This window comes from Nerophis ophidion, linkage group LG11 (assembly GCF_033978795.1).
Source record: "Nerophis ophidion isolate RoL-2023_Sa linkage group LG11, RoL_Noph_v1.0, whole genome shotgun sequence".
Taxonomy (NCBI): Eukaryota; Metazoa; Chordata; class Actinopteri; order Syngnathiformes; family Syngnathidae; genus Nerophis; species Nerophis ophidion.
Window position 1 is genome coordinate 62,920,309 of NC_084621.1, and position 17,228 is coordinate 62,937,536.

The 17,228-nt window shown below is 39.2% G+C and overlaps 1 protein-coding gene across 3 annotated transcripts in view; it reads left to right on the forward strand.

Moving 5' to 3' along the window:
- Window positions 1-1,845: 1,845 nt before the first annotated feature.
- The window catches only part of fbxl4 (F-box and leucine-rich repeat protein 4), a 34,177-nt gene continuing 18,794 nt past the window's right edge, over window positions 1,846-17,228 (forward strand). For all 3 annotated transcript variants that reach the window (XR_009808885.1, XR_009808884.1, XM_061916438.1), the window contains exons 1-3: window positions 1,846-2,239; window positions 9,469-10,106; window positions 12,933-13,260. Coding sequence is in view for 1 of the 3 variants with exons in the window: in XM_061916438.1 (XP_061772422.1) it covers window positions 9,610-10,106; window positions 12,933-13,260 (825 nt within the window). In the remaining 2 variants the exon portion in view is untranslated. The remainder of the gene's footprint in view (window positions 2,240-9,468; window positions 10,107-12,932; window positions 13,261-17,228) is intronic.

Sequence of the window (17,228 nt, forward strand, 5' to 3'; positions counted from 1 at the left end):
GTATTTTTTAAATTGTATTTATTTACTAGCAAGCTGGTCTCGCTTTGCTCGACATTTTTTATTCTAAGAGAGACAAAACTCAAATAGAATTTGAAAATCCAAGAAAATATTTTAAAGGTTTGGTCTTCAGTTGTTTAAATAAAATCATTTATTTTTTTACTTTGCTTCTTATAACTTTCAGAAAGACAATTTTAGAAAAAAATACAACCTTAAAAATTATTTTAGGATTTTTAAACTCATATATGTACATTTTTACCTTTTAAATTCCTCCTTCTTCTTTCCTGATAATTTAAATCAATGTTCAAGTAAATGTATTTCTTTATTGTAGAGAATAATAAATATATTTTAATTTAATTCTTCATTTTAGCTTCTGTTTTTTCTACAAAGAATATTTGTGAAATAGTTATTCAAACTTATTTTGATTAATATTCAAAAACATTCTGGCAAATCTAGAAAATCTGTAGAATCAAATTTAAATCTTATTTCAAAGTATTTTCAATTTCTTTTAACATTTTTGTTCTGGAAAATCTAGAAGACATAATGAGTTGTCTTTGTTAGAAATATAGCTTGGTCCAATTTGTAATATATTCTAACAACGTGCAGATTGGATTTTTACCTATTTAAAACATGTCATCAAAAATATATATTTTTTGTGAGAAATCATTAAGATGATCAGTGTTTCCACAAAGATAAATATCATGAACTAATGATAATAACATAGAGTTTAAAGGTAAATTGAGCAAGTTGGCTATTTCTGGCAATTTATTTAAGTGTGTATCAAACTGGTAGCCCTTCGGATTAATCAGTACCCAAGAAGTAGCTCCTGGTTTCAAAAAGGTTGGTGACCCCTGTTCTAAAGTTTTGTGTGTCAGATGCTCGAAATTCTCTCTACGTTCGACAATAGTAATCATTAAAACACAGAAAAGCATTTCATTCACAATAATCTTATAGTTTGATTGATAGTGATGGTCATCAATGATTTGTCTCTGTTAGAAATATAGCTTGGTCCAATTTGTTATATATTCTAATAAAGTGCAGATTGGATTTTAACTTATTTAAATTATGTTATCAAAATTATAAAATTAATCTTAATCAGGAAAAATTACCAATAATGTTCCATAAATTTATTTTTTTCAAAAAGATTTCAATTAGCTAGTTTTTCTCTTAATTTTTTTCGGTTGAATTTTGAATTTTAAAGAGTCGAAATTGAAGATAAACTATGTTTCAAAATGTAATTTTCATTTTTTTCGTGTTTTTCCTCTTTTAAATCGTTCAATTAAGTTTTTTTTTTCATCATTTATTCTCTACAAAAAAACCTTCCGTAAAAGGAAAAAAAAAATGTACGACGGAATGACAGACAGAAATACCCATTTTTTATTTTTATTTTTTATTTTTATATATATATATGTATTGATTTATTCTGTGATGAGGTGGCGACTTGTCCAGGGTGTACCCCGCCTTCCGCCCGATTGTAGCTGAGATAGGCGCCAGCGCCCCCCGCGACCCCAAAAGGGAATAAGCGGTAGAAAATGGATGGATGTATTGATTTATTTATTAAAGGTAAATTGAGCAAATTGGCTATTTCTAGCAATTTATTTAAGTGTGTATCAAACTGGTAGCCCTTCGCATTAATCAGTACCCAAGAAGTAGCTCTTGGTTTCAAAAAGGTTGGTGACCCCTGCACTAACCCCTCTGCCACCGTAAAATTATTATATTCTTTAGATTTTTCACAAAAGAAGTGTTTGGTGGATGTGCATATGAAAATTGTGGGGTTCAGTACCTCCAAGAAGCTTAAGAACCACTGCTGTAGTTGAAATAAACTACAGCTCCCACAATGCCCTTCGCCTGCCTAAACCGGAAGTTGATCAATTGCTTTGCGGAAATATTGCAGCTTTCCAAAGCTAATTTGTAGCGTTCTGCTTTAAACGGGGCGCTACTTGATTTATTTTCCTCCGACACAAAACTACATGACATCATATTGCAGTCTTTATGGAAACACGCCATGTCGTGTTGTCGCAATTACGGACATGTCATTTTGACAGCGTTGCATATCTTCCATATGTTTTAAAACGAGGCGTTTCTCCGTGCGTTTTGGTCTAAAACGTATCAAATATGTTTTTTATTTAAACGTATTAAGTCGCACACAATGCAATGTTATTTTCAGTTGCTGCGGGTTTGGATGTAACGTCAACTTTGACGGAGGTTTAGGGAGTCCCAAGTAAATGGAAGGCATCAAAAGGTAACGTATGTTTGGTTGAAGTCATTTGCCTGAAAGGAAATGTACTTCATGTTCCTTCTTGAATTGTTACGTCCCTCTAAATTCGGAGTCATTGTGTGACGTGATGTTTGCTTGTTTTGCCGTGGCGGTTAATTAACAAAATGATGTTTAGCAAGGCGCGCTAACTGTAGGCTAACTAGCTAACGCTCGCTAACCTCGGCTATTTAGTAACTTCACCAAGAGCACCTTCAAAAGGAAACAATGGTCTTACTTTGCCTCACAGATAAACATCATATGAAACCAAAATATAGTATTTACATTTACGCTCTGACTGTACACAAAGTAGGTGGAGGCTACTTCCTTTTTTTTTTTTTTTACCATGAATTGATTAACGTGGACCCCTACTTAAACAAGTTGAAAAATTTATTCAGGTGTTACCATTTAGTGGTCAATTGTACGGAATATGTACTGAACTGTGCAATGTACTAATAAAAGAATCAATCAATCAAAAGGCAGGGGTCACTGTTGTAGGCACAATAACAATGTGAGCAATTTGTATAATTTGCAAATTGCTTCCAGCTATATATTTGAATAATGTGTGGTGCACATTTTGCAAATCAATGGGCGAATCGGGGGCGGTACCTCTGGATTGGCAGACTGGGGTGGTGGTTCCTCTCTTTAAGAAGGGGGACCGGAGGGTGTGTTCCAACTATCGTGGGATCACACTCGTCAGCCTTCCCGGTAAGGTTTATTCAGGTGTACTGGAGAGGAGGCTACGCCGGATAGTCGAACCTCGGATTCAGGAGGAACAGTGTGGTTTTCGTCCTGGTCGTGGAACTGTGGACCAGCTCTATACTCTCCGCAGGGTTCTTGAGGGTGCATGGGAGTTGTCCCAACCAGTCTACATGTGCTTTGTGGACTTGGAGAAGGCATTCGACCTTGTCCCTCGGGAAGTCCTGTGGGGAGTGCTCAGAGAGTATGGGGTACCGGACTGTCTTATTGTTGCGGTCCGCTCCCTGTACGATCAGTGTCAGAGCTTGGTCCGCATTGCCGGCAGTAAGTCGAACACATTTCCAGTGAGAGTTGGACTCCGCCAAGGCTGTCCTTTGTCACCGATTCTGTTCATAACTTCTATGGACAGAATTTCTAGGCGCAGTCAAGGCGTTGAGGGGTTCCGGTTTGGTGACCGCAGGATTAGGTCTCTGCTTTTTGCAGATGATGTGGTCCTGATGGCTTCATCTGACCGGGATCTTCACCTCTTACTGGATCGGTTCGCAGCCGAGTGTGAAGCGACCGAAATGAGAATCAGCACCTCCAAGTCCGAGTCCATGGTTCTCGCCCGGAAAAGGGTGGAATGCCATCTCCGGGTTGGGGAGGAGACACTGCCCCAAGTGGAGGAGTTCAAGTACCTAGGAGTCTTGTTCACGAGTGAGGGAAGAGTGGATCGTGAGATCGACAGGCGGATCGGTGCGGCGTCTTCAGTAATGCGGACGTTGTACCGATCCGTTGTGGTGAAGAAGGACCTGAGCCGGAAGGCAAAGCTCTCAATTTAGCGGTCGATCTACGTCCCCATCCTCACCTATGGTCATGAGCTTTGGGTCATGACCGAAAGGATAAGATCACGGGTACAAGCGGCCGAAATGAGTTTCCTCCGCCGTGTGGCGGGGCTCTCCCTTTAGAGATAGGGTGAGAAGCTCTGCCATCCGGGAGGAACTCAAAGTAAAGCCGCTGCTCCTTCACATCGAGAGGAGCCAGATGAGGTGGTTCGGGCATCTGGTCAGGATGCCACCCGAACGCCTCCCTAGGGAGGTGTTTAGGGCACGTCCAACCGGTAGGAGGCCACGGGGAAGACCCAGGACACGTTGGGAAGACTATGTCTCCCGGCTGGCCTGGGAACGCCTCGGGATCCCCCGGGAAGAGCTAGACGAAGTGGCTGGGGAAAGGGAAGTCTGGGTTTCCCTGCTTAGGTTGTTGCCCCCGCGACCCGACCTCGGATAAGCGGAAGAAGATGGATGGATGGATGGATGGGCGCAAATACATGTTTTTGGTGTCAAAATAATTTATTAAATACTTATGTAAATCTATTCATTTGTAGTCGGGACAATATATCTGAGTATTGCCCTCAAATCAGTCCAACCCTAACCCCAACCCAAACCCAGTGGTTCTTAACCTGGGTTTCGATCGAACCCCTAGGGGTTTGATGAGTGGGGCTCAGGGGTTCGGCGTTAGTCAAAACACATCGTGTAAATAATAACTTATCTCTATCGGCGTATTATTGATAGGGCAATAGCAGAAGTCAGACTGATTTGCAGGTGTGTAATTTGTTGTGAGTTTATGCACTGTGTTGGTTTTGTTGTTTGAACAAGGTGATGTTCATACACGGTTCATTTTGTGCACCAGTAAAAAAAAACATTGTAAACCTTTAGTATGGGGAACACATATTCACCATCAAGTAGTTGCTTATTAACATGCAAATTAGTAACAAATTGGATCTAAACTAGTCAATATTAAGTACTTATTAATGCCTTATTCGGCATGGCCTTATTATAACCCAAACCAAATAACTCTAAAATAAGTCGTTGTTACTTAGAATATGTTCCCCGAGTGTCCAAAAACTCTAAATTAAGTCTTTGTTACTTAGAATATGTTCCCCATACTAAAGTGTTACCAAAAACATATACCGTAATTTTTGCACTATAAGTCGCAGTTTTTTTCCCATAGTTTGGGTGCGACTTACACTCAGGAGCGACTTATTTGTGAAATTATTAACACATTACCGTAAAATATCAAATAATATTATTTAGCTCATTCACGCAAGAGACTAGACGTATAAGATTTCATGGGATTTATCGATTAGGAGTGACAGATTGTTTGTTAAACGTATAGCATGTTCTATATGTTATAGTTATTTGAATGACTCTTACCATAATAAGTTACGTTAACATACCAGGCACCTTCTCAGTTGGTTATTTATGCGTCATATAACGTACACTTATTCAGCCTGTTGTTCACTATTCTTTATTTATTTTAAATTGCGTTTCAAATGTCTATTCTTTGTGTTGGGTTTTGTCAAATAAATTTCCCCAAAAAATGCGACTTATACTCCAGTGCGACTAATATATGTTTTTTCCCTTTTTTATGGATTTTTGCCGGGTGCGACTTATACTCCGAAATATACTGTAACTTTGTCTTGAATTTGAAAAAAAAAGGAGGGTTCGGTGAATGCGCATATGAAACTGGTGGGGTTCGGTACCTCCAACAAGGTTAAGAACCACTGCCCTAACCCCAACCCTAACCCTAACCACTATACAGTGTACATCCACGACTAAACTACTACCACAACTTGGTTTACTATTTATGAAATATAATAATTTTGGGTTACTGACTAAACCATCCACAAAATCTCGTCTTAAATCTCGTCTTGCGATATGCAAATTGCTTGCGCACAATGGAAATGACGTATAATTTGCAAAGTGCGTGAGATTGGTGAAATGCTTACATCACCAACCTTTTTGAAACCAAGAGCTACTTCTTGGGTACTGATTAATGCAAAGGGCTACCAGTTTGATACACACTTAAATAAATTGCCAGAAATAGCCAATTTGCTCAATTTACCTTTAACTCTGTTATTATTGATAATGAATTATATTTATCTTTATGGAAACACTGATCATCTTAATGATTTCTCACAAATATATATAGAAACATCCATCCGTCCATCCATTTCCTACCGCGTATTCCCTTTGGGGTTGCTGGGGGCGCTGGTGACTATCTCAGCTACAATTGGGCGGAAGGCGGCGTACACCCGGTACAAGTCGCCACATCATTGCAGGGCCAACACAGATAGACAGACAACATTCACACTCACACTCTAGGGCCAATTTAGTGTTGCTGTTGTAAACACAATACCAATGGGCGCAATTTGCAAAATGTGCAACTGCATTTTGCAAATTTAATGTCAAATCAAAGTAAAATCAAATCAAATGTTTATTGGATTCATCACTATACAGTGTACATCCACGACTAAACTACTGACTAAACTACTACTACAACTTGGTTTACTATTTATAAAATATTATAATGTAGGGTTGCCTGGAACTTGAAATAGGCCAACCGGCCTGAATCCACACTTCCCTCGCCAAATACCTTCGTTTCCCAACCTTCACGCTTGGATAAATAGGCCTTGATGCCATCCACGCAGTGTTGGGAGACTGTTTTGCTGTTAGATCGCGTCCAAATTTGCAAAGTGCGCGAGATTGGTGAAATGCTTACAACATTGCCAATCAACTAATCCCCAGGTGCATGTCTTTGGAGGTGGGAGGAAGCCGGAGTACCCAGAGGGAACCCACGCATTCACGGAGAGGACATGCAAACTCCACACAGAAGGATCCCGAGCCCGGGATTGAACCCTGACTACTCAGGACCTTCTATTTGTGAGGCAGACGCACTAACCCCCCTTCCACTGTGAAGCCTATATAGAAACAGATAAATATCAATGTGCAACACTTTATTTTGATATTTTCTCTAAGTGCAAATTTTTGAAATTGAACATTTTCAAATGATCACTTCTAAGACAGTCTTGTGAAATCACAATATCCCATTTTAACTAGCTAGCCACTAACATTTTTTTAACACAGTGGTTCTCAAATGAGGGTACGCGTACCCCTGGGGGTACTTGAAGGTATGCCAAGGGGTACCTGAGAGTTTTTTTTATATCCAACACTATCCGTCCATCCATTTCTACCGCTTTTCCCTTTTGGGGTATGGGGGGGGGTCGCTGGCGCCAATCTTAGCTGCATTCGGGCGGTAGGCGGCGTACACCCTGGACAAATCGCCACCTCATCACAGACACACACACTATGTGTGGTGAAATCTGTCCTCTCGATTTGACCCATCCCCTTGTTCATCCCCTGGGAGGTGAGGGGAGCAGTGGGCAGCAGAGGTGGCCGCGCCCTGTAATAATTTTTGGTGATTAAACCCCCAATTCCAACCCTTGATGCTGAGTGCCAAGCAGGGATGTAATGGGTCCCATTTTTTATAGTCTTTTTTTGATTGATTGATTGATTGATTGAAACTTTTATTATTAGATTGCACAGTACATTACATATTCCGTATAATTGACCACTAAATGGCAACACCCAAATAAGTTTTTCAACTTGTTTAAGTCGGGGTCCACGTTAATCAATTCATGGTACAAATATATACTATCAGCATCATAAAGTCATCACACAAGTTAATCATCAAGGTATATACATTGAATTATTTACATCATTTACAATCCAGTGGGTGGGATGTGGAGGGGGTTGGGGTGGGGGTGGGGGGGTTAGCTTTGGTTGCTATCAGCACTTCAGTCATCAACAATTATAACATCTGAGAAATGGACATTGTAACAGTGTAAGTCTGACTTTGTAGGATATGTACAGCAAGCAGTGAACATAGTGAGCTCAGAAAGCATAAAAACAAGTATATACATTTGATTATTTACATTTGATAACGGTGGAAGAGGGGTTAGTGCGTCTGCCTCACAATACGAAGTTCCTGCAGTCCTGGGTTCAAATCCAGGCTCGGGATCTTTCTGTGTGGAGTTTGCATGTTCTCCCCGTGAATGCGTGGGTTCCCTCCGGGTACTCCGGCTTCCTCCCACTTCCAAAGACATGCACCTGGGGATAGGTTGATTGGCAACACTAAATTGGCCCTAGTGTGTGAATGTGAGTGTGAATGTTGTCTGTCTATCTGTGTTGGCCCTGCGATGAGGTGGCGACTTGTCCAGGGTGTACCCCGCCTTCCGCCCGATTGTAGCTGAGATAGGCGCCAGCGCCCCCGCGACCCCAAAAGGGAATAAGCGGTAGAAAATGGATGGATGGATGGAATTTACAATCCCGGGAGGTGGGATGCAGTGGGGGGAGGGTGTTAGTCGAAGGTTGGAGTTGCCATGATGTCTTTGGTATGACTCAGCCGGCCGGGGTTTGAACTCGCAACCTACCGATGTCAGGGCGGACACTCTAACTACAATAATCCTCTGGACAAAACACTTCAAGTTTGTTGAAAACTGTAAAGAAATTGGTGCAGCTTCAAAAACACAATGTGATTAGACTTTGTCTCAGTGTATTTACAAAGCCAGGAATAAACTTTAGTAACAGTCTTTCTGGGATTGAACAAAAAACAACATAGATTTAGACAAACTTTAATGATACTCAAGGGAACTCTTCTAGGTATGAAATACTTCCTTTGTCATGTCCACGTATCAATCCAGTGCTAACTCAAGAAACCGTAAAACTGAGGTAAAGAATATTCAAAAGGGATAAGTTCAATTTTCTCGTGTTTGACGGAGACACTTTGAGGCAACGAAGGTGCCAAATGACGCTGTGTTTGAAGCAGAAGCAGTCGAGGAGGAGGACCCACAGTCACCTTTTACTGCGTACCTCTTGCTTGGCCCCGGTATAGACCATTTGCTTGCCTAACAGAATTGCTATTGTGACATCCAGTGGACACATTTAAAACAGCAGTTTCTTTCGTTAAAAAAAAAAAAAGCAGCTCATTTTAATACTTAGCAAACTCATCACGCCGGCCAGGTTTAAACCTTTTGCCCGTGGGACGTGCGTTTGACACCCCTGACCTAAGCTAAAACCAGCTATTGTTCTGTAATTTAGTATGTGTGAAGGCAATATTAAGTGCTGATTATCATCTACTTTAGGAGTTCTTAAACTTTTTTCACCACAGAAAAGCCTTCCCTCTTCAACTACCACCATGATGACCAACAATGAGATCCGGTATCATAGTAGGCCTAAGTATTAATTAAAAACAAGACCAACTTTTTATCTAACAGGTATATTTGATATTTTTGGCCACTGTAACTACACAGTTTGAACAGTAACACTGTGTTTACATAGGAAAATAAAACCGTGTGCTCTAATTAAGTGATTCTTTGGCGTACCAGTAGATGGAGGCTGCTGTGTGAGAATCAATAATCTACATATTCACAACGGAATCATCGTCTGTATTTCTTTAAAATGTGTGTTGGTTAGAGGCAAAATGCTTTTTTCCATTTTTTGATAAAACACATTCTCTTGATCTGGTGCCTTGCTATTATAGTGGAAGGGAAACACTGGACCCTTTTCTCAATCAACATGTATTTAAGGCAGCGAAGATTCTCAGATGCTTTTTAAAATAATAGTCACCTAAGTTAGAATTAATTTAGATGAATTTAGATTCACTTCTCACTCTTCTATGTGTTTGTCTCTAACCTACAGGTCATGCATGCAGCCGGGCCTCTAACCTGCACTTTTTAGACCCCAGCTCTGCAGCCTGTGTGCTCCCAATAGTTGGAGATTCTTCTCCCTTCTCCCTCCATTTATTTCCCCACTGCACTCCCAACAAGCCCGGGGTTCCCTATGTTCACTCTGTTGAGCATGTTTTACTACATCTGTCTGCGGCGACGCTCCAGGAGTGGGACTCGCGGCGAGGCGCTGACCAGTCGACGAGCTGTGGAGTCTGGCCAACGGGCGATATTGCCAGTCAGCGTGGAGGTGGAGCAGTATGTCAAGGAGGTTTTGGACTTCAGCTCTCATTACGGCAGCGAAAACAGCATGTCATACACGATGTGGAACCTGGCCGGTGTGCCCAATGTATATCCCAGCTCTGGGGACTTTACACAGACTGCTGTGTTCAGGGCTTATGGAACATGGTGGGAACAATGTGCCAGTGCTCCACCACGTTTACGACGCACCCCTAAAAACTTCTACAGCCAGGATTATATCGAGCTAAGCTTTGAAGAGCCAGTTTACCCGACAGCGGTGGAGGTCCTTGAGACTTATTACCCTGGGGCCGTCGTCCAGATTCTGGCCTGCTCACATAACCCCTTCTCCCAGAATCCACCAACGGATGTCAGGTAAACACAACCATCTGATTTGAAAAGCTATCATCAGACCCTAAATTTGTAGTTGTATTTAATGTATTTTTAATTAGCATTGTATGTTGGTCATGTGTGCCATAATTTATGACTTTGAAACAATTGTTTCTATCTTAAAGTAGTTACACCTACTTTATTTACACCAGGGGTCTCAAACTCGTGACCCATGCGCCATTTGCGGCCCTCTGTTAAATTTCATTGTTTAGTGTAATCGTGGCTCGCGCACTCTGGGCGGCTGATAGTTTTATATATTATGGCTGTCTTGAAACCCACCAAAAAAGAACACTACAATATAAATGACAGCAGAACAAAAACACATTGTACAACACAAGGAGCAACTCAATACTGTGAAAATACAAAATTTTTACATTTAATTTTAATTTAAGGGCTCACCACAGTTCAAGGTCACTATAGCTGCTGGTACAAGTAGTTAACAAATGGTTAAAACGGGACTCTGAAGCGAATTTGAGGCCCCAGGTCTACAGCACATGCTGTCTAGCTATTTTGTCTGAAAAACTGATTATTATTTACTCTATGGATGTTACTTTTCATTACAAACATCCAAACGATAAAGTAAAGCGGCTATAAATACAGATTTAGTCTCCTGTTGACACATCAAGTGTACATTTTTTGAAATATTTTGATGTAACAACAACACTATGTCACAATGATGAAGTCAACTGTCTTTCCCTATGGTGAGATGACATAATATTATTATTAATATATTCACCATACCCCCTTTTAGCTTACACAACAGTTAATAGGAAGAGTAAAAATGCTAATTGGTAAAAGAGTGTTTCATGTTGAATAAAGGGACAATCAGTAAAAAATGGATGGATGGCTAGTGGGTGACATTGCCTAAAACCTATGTATATCCACGTTTTAAAAAAAGACATCAATAAGACATTTGATGGTATTATAAAATTACTGCATTGATTTCACCAAATATAATTTAACGTTAATTTAGGTACATCATATCATTTAACGTAATACATTACTATATAAACAAACCAATTTTTAAAATAGACTATAATACAAACCAGGACATGCAATGGAAAAAGAAGAAATTCAAAAGCTAGTATAGCTGAATACTAAAAATGCAGCAGGCTATTTTAAAATTTGCTGGCATTGTCTTTATTAGACAAGCAAAAATCAATACATTTTCATGACATAACACGAATAGAAAAAGCTTACATCTCAGCTTTGTGTTATTTGTACTTGTTGTCTGATAACATTTAGCATTTGGACTTTTTCCCTATAAGTTGTACACTTAAGCATTAGGCTTGTCCCCTGGTTGGATTTTACTTTAGCATCAAAACAAGTTTGTATATCTATGTTTAATAGTAACACTATGCAGACACGCCACTTTTTCATGTTTCGTAGGCACATTATGTGCGTGTAACAAGAAGCGTACCGGTATGTGCCAGCGGCTAAAGCATATTTGCTATACAACAATTAATTATTGCGATGGTCTTTCCTACATCTGACACTTGAGCTGCTTAACACATTTTACAATTTGCATACATCTGTTTAATCGCAAATGGGAGGGAAAATTTAGAACTGTCAAGCCCTGTAAAACTGTCATGGTCATAGTGCAATTATACTGATGACATTTTATGTAAAAAGAATTACTACAGCAAATTAATTATTGGTATATTGATTACACTCTGCTTAGGATGTAACAATAAACGGTAATAATGATGACAGCGGTAAAACTCTCAACGGTTAGTATTTCTGTTGTAAATTAAAATGAACGAAAAAAAAACGTGATTGATAGCTGCACTTCGAAAAACTCACAGACATGAATACAACAGACATTAAAGTCTTTGCCCATTAAGAAACGACATACCCCAATTCAAACTTGTATGAACACATTAGTGTATCAGCAGCTAAGATAATAAATTGTGCACATTTACTTACAAGCTGTGCTCTCTTAGAACAGAGTGATCAATATCTACTTGGAGGTGTTTTACGGTGCGTACAAGGAATACTGAACTGAGTAGGACACCTCAACGCCTGCCAGAACACTCTTATCAGTGACCAATAAGAAACACAACACAATACATGCAAAATAGTGGGCTTTCTAACAGTGAGTATATTTATTATTTTAGTTATTGAAACAAGCGATAGAAAATGGATGGATGGATGGAAACAAATAAGACATCAGTGTGTGTGTAAGTATGTTTAATACACATTAAACAATACTGCGATAATAATGATAACTGTGATATCATTGGTCATGCTAAATGTGTGCACAAAAAAGGAATGCCCTCTTCTGTTGTCTCCTAATAAGAAATGCTATCTATTAAGTAGTTAGGTGACAAGGACTAAATTGCTGCATCATAATCAGCAGTTCTGGACCTTTTTACGTGCCGCACAGATGTAATAGAAGCTATCAGGGTAGATAGTCCCATCAATCAACTTCTATTAATATTCTGTCCTTTTTGTTTAAGTTAAACTAACAATGTGTCATGAGGCGTAGTGTCATCCATCACATTCTCTTTCTAGTGTGTGCGCGCCTCATTGGATGTGTCTGCACGAGGCGCGGCACTGTTGAATTGGCAGTTTATAATGAAAAATGTGAGACAAACGCATGGTACAGGTTTTTGCGACTAAAGAAGTAACAATCTCACACCCTGGGGTTTGATGATTGACACAAATCAAATACAATGAGGATATTTTTCGGGGGAGGGTGTCTTACAGGAAGCATTTTAAAATACAGGTTATTACTGGCAAATTCTACCCGTTTAAAAATAATGAATGGTGGATTGACTAATTAGTGCACATCAACTTTCTCTAATGCAGGTGGGAGGTATTGTGGTCAGGCGAGCCTACCAAGGTACTGACACCTCAGGCACGGCAGTTTTCACCGAACATCAAACACATCAGTTTCCCTACCAACCTGCTGCGCCTGGAGGTCAACAGCTCTCTGCTTGATTACTACACCGAGCTGGACGCTGTCGTCTTACGTGGTGTGAAAGAGAGACCCATGCTGGCACTCTACAAGATGCCTGTCATCAACATCATTGACCTCAGCGATGGCGAAGAGGACCTGTCTGATGTGGGAGGTCCATTTAGACAATATGGAAACAGCAAGATGGGCAATGGCTTCTTTGACAAACTGCCATACGAGGTGAATGATTAACTCTGGAATTACGATTAATGTTTAATATGAGTCACTTGTAGTTCAGTCAGTGGTTGAATTCAGTGCAGGCAGTGTCTCACAGTGGTCATCCTGCACAATCCAGCCCTCAGTCCAACAAGGGTCCACACATCTCCACCAATTGAGTTATTTGAGCTGTGCAAACTAAAAGCCATGGGCTGCCAATTAATTGTACAGCACAGCTTTAGTAGTATTTACACAACATATTTCCACACAATCACACTAGCTGGGAGCTGTTACACCCGTTTCGTGATAGTGTAAATAATTATTTAAACAGTGGTCCCCAACTACCGGGCCGCACAAGAAAAAAAAAAAAAAAAAAAAAAAATATATATATATATATTTTAAATTAATAAATTAACATAAAAAAACACAATATATACATTATATATCAATATAGATCAATACAGTCCGTAAGCACACATGATTGTATTTCTTTATGTGGTCCCCCCAAAAAAAGGTTGGGGACCACTGGTTTAAACGGAAAAATCTCAACAGTCCATCATTTTATGGCACATTTATTTTTAACAGGGAGAGACAGAATATTAAAAAACTTGCAACAGAAAAAAAATAATGATATAAAGGTTAAAAATGTATATGTATTGGACTGAGTAAAATATTAACTCAAGCAAAACATGACATGGTACTTTGTGGAGAGACACTTGTTGGCAAGCACAAATGTCAGACATCCGTGTGGTGATATTCAAAGGGTTGCCTTGAAAGATTCAATGATTCAATTCGGTGGAGTCTGATTCAACCATTAACTTTGCAGTTGAATCAGAAGTGCTTTACTAATCCCCAAAGGGAAATTATGATTTTCAGCACAATCCTATGCAAGAGTAGACAAACCTTACAGGGAGACAGAACAGGATCGCTGACGGGTCTGCCAACTTCTGGCGCCCCTAACAAAAAAGGGGGAAACAGCACCTTGATATTAGCGTATCTAAGTGGGTTAATACGTGCTGGGCCCCTAGCGTACAGCGGGGAGTGTTGGTAGGATAAATTGATTGTGTTCATTATGTTTTCTTTAAATATCAGAACAATATTCTTGTGTGGGGAAAAACAGTTCTTTGAAGTGTAAGATACATTTTTTAAGTTAAAGTTAAAGTACCAATGATTGTCGCACACACATGAGGCGTGGTGAAATTTGTCCTCTGCATTTGACCCATCATCTGTTCACCCCCTGGGAGGTGAGGGGAGAAGTGGGCAGCAGCGGTGCCGCGCCCGGGAATCATTTTTTGGTGATTTAACCCCCAATTCCAACCCTTGATGCTGAGTGCCAAGCAGGGAGGTAATGGGTCCCATTTTTCATAGTCTTTGGCATGACTCGGCCGGGGTTTGAACTCACAACCTACTGATCTCAGGGCGGACACTCTAACCACTAGGCCAGAGTTGTTTTTTTGTTTCGTCTGTCCCGTTAGCTCTATTCAGCGATTGCTGCTTCCTGTATGTTGGCTTTCCCCAGTTCTTATTATATAAATCATATTTGTCTGCAAACAAGAATATTTTACTAATAGTGTTGGGAGGATGCGTCTACACAGGGGATGTGAATGAGGATAGTCTCCTATGTAGCTTGCTGTGCCATCAAAGACTCTGGCTGGCCGAATCCCGGTGATCGGCGAAGGCGCGGGACTCACAACATTGCACCGCAGTGTAGCTCTCTTGAAAAAGATTATCATTCTGCTGGTTCACTACAAAAACTTTGTTAGAAATTTTACTTTTTCTATTCAGTCAAGTCTTGGCACTGTGCCAGAGCCAACAATGCCCTCACAAACTGTCTTTTCTTTTAAGTGTAAAAAGTTGCAAATTAGATCTTTTTCTTCACTTTAATGAAAAACTGTTTTCCTTCCTTATGTATGTTTATTAACTTTAGAATAATATTCACATATGCTTGCTAGGGTTTCCCCATAATGTAATAAATTGTTGCGGCATGCCACGAAAAAATAAAAGCTGCCACATCTAAAAAATGAGGGTATCTTATGTTAACTCAAATAAAAGCAATGTATGGATGTGTGTGTGTGTGTGTGTGTGAATGTGTAAATATATATATTAGGGGTGTGGGAGAAAATCTATTTGAATATGAATCGAATCGTTTACGTTGTGCGATTCAGAATCGATTCTCATTTTTAAAAAATATAAATATATCTTTTTTAATTTGAATTTTTTTAATTTTATTTTTTATTTTTTTTTAATCAATCCAACAAACACTACACAGCTATACCATAAGCAATCCAATTCCAAAACCAAACCTGACCCAGCAACACTCAGAACTGCAATAAACAGAGGAATTGAGAGACAAACACGACACAGAACAAACCAAAAGTAGTGAAACAAAAATGAATATTATCAACAACAGTATCAATATTAATTATACTTTCAGCATAGCATTGATTAAAAATCCCTCACTGACATTATCATTAGACATTTATAAAAATAAAAAAAAAAGAACAATAGTGTCACAGTGGCTTACACTTGCATCGCATCTCATAAGCTTGACAACACACTGTGTCCAATGTTTTCACAAAAATAAAATAAGTCGTATTTTTGGTTCGTTTAATAGTTAAAACAAATTGACATTAAAAGCTTTTTTTTTTTTTTAAATCTACTACTCTGCTAGCATGTCAGCAGACTGGGGTAGATCCTGCTGAAATCCTGTGTATTGAATGAATACAGAATCGTTTTGAATCGGAAAAATATCGTTTTTGAATCGAGAATCGAATTGAATCAAAAAAATCGATATATTATCGAATCGTGACCCCAAGAATCGATATTGAATCGAATCGTGGGACACCCATAGATTCACAGCCCTAATAAATACATATATATATATATATATATATATATATATATATACACATACATATACATACATCAGTATCAGTATTGCAGTTTCAAAATCCTCTCATTAATGCCGGTACGTGTGACGATATCAAATGAAAACTTGATGTGTATTTTTTTAACTGGTGCTTTTGCCATTCTGAAATTAAACTACATCTCCCAGAATTTTTTGCGCATCGTGGGACCAGCAAGGTGGGGGCATGGAAGAGGAAGCATGCAGGAGTTTGTTTGTAGCAGATAAGAGGAATTATTTATTACGGACATTTCCTGTATATTTCAGAAAAATCCGTCCACATTTTGAGTCATGCTGCAAACAAACTGACAAACAAACCCTGGTGAAAACATAACCTCTTCAGTGGAGGTAATAAAGTCTGCTTACTGCCAAGCAAAGCGTGTCACCTTTGTCTGGAGCATCCACGACGCACCAAATGGAGGGAAAGCATCTGGTGGGAGCACTGACACTGCACACCTGGGGTAATAAGAGTAATATGAGAAGCTACTTGATAAACCATCACCTGGAAAATATATTTGAAGTCAGCAAGGCTGAACATCAATTTGTGAGGTATTTACATGAATAAGTTAAATTGTGAGTTAACTTTACTGAAAAACGGTATTTTCCAAATGATATTAAAAAAGTCCTCGACGGAGGAAACTACTTTTCAGAAAGTAAAACTTGAAAGACATTGAAGACAACATTACTGTTTTACACTTGTTCCACTGAATGATTACATTGTCACTTTAAAGACACTTAACTGTGAGTTTTTTCTTTTAAATATTTACCTCAAACAGTGGATTTTCCGGCGGAATTCTGTGCACTTAAAAGTATATATGTTTGTCGTAATAAATACTATTAGAACATGTAAGCATTATGTTTGTGTTCAATTGTAGTAAGTGTTTTTATCCTAAACATTTCTTCAAATTCCATTACACACAGTATTTTTTTACCAAGTATTTTGGGGGGGGGGGGGGACAATAATATTGTACTATGGTCTCATACAGTGACAGTGACAGACTGAGATTTTTGTATCTATTTGTGGCTGTTTAGGAGACACGGACATTAGCGTTGATCTACTTTAGCCTTATTTGTCATCTCACTTAGT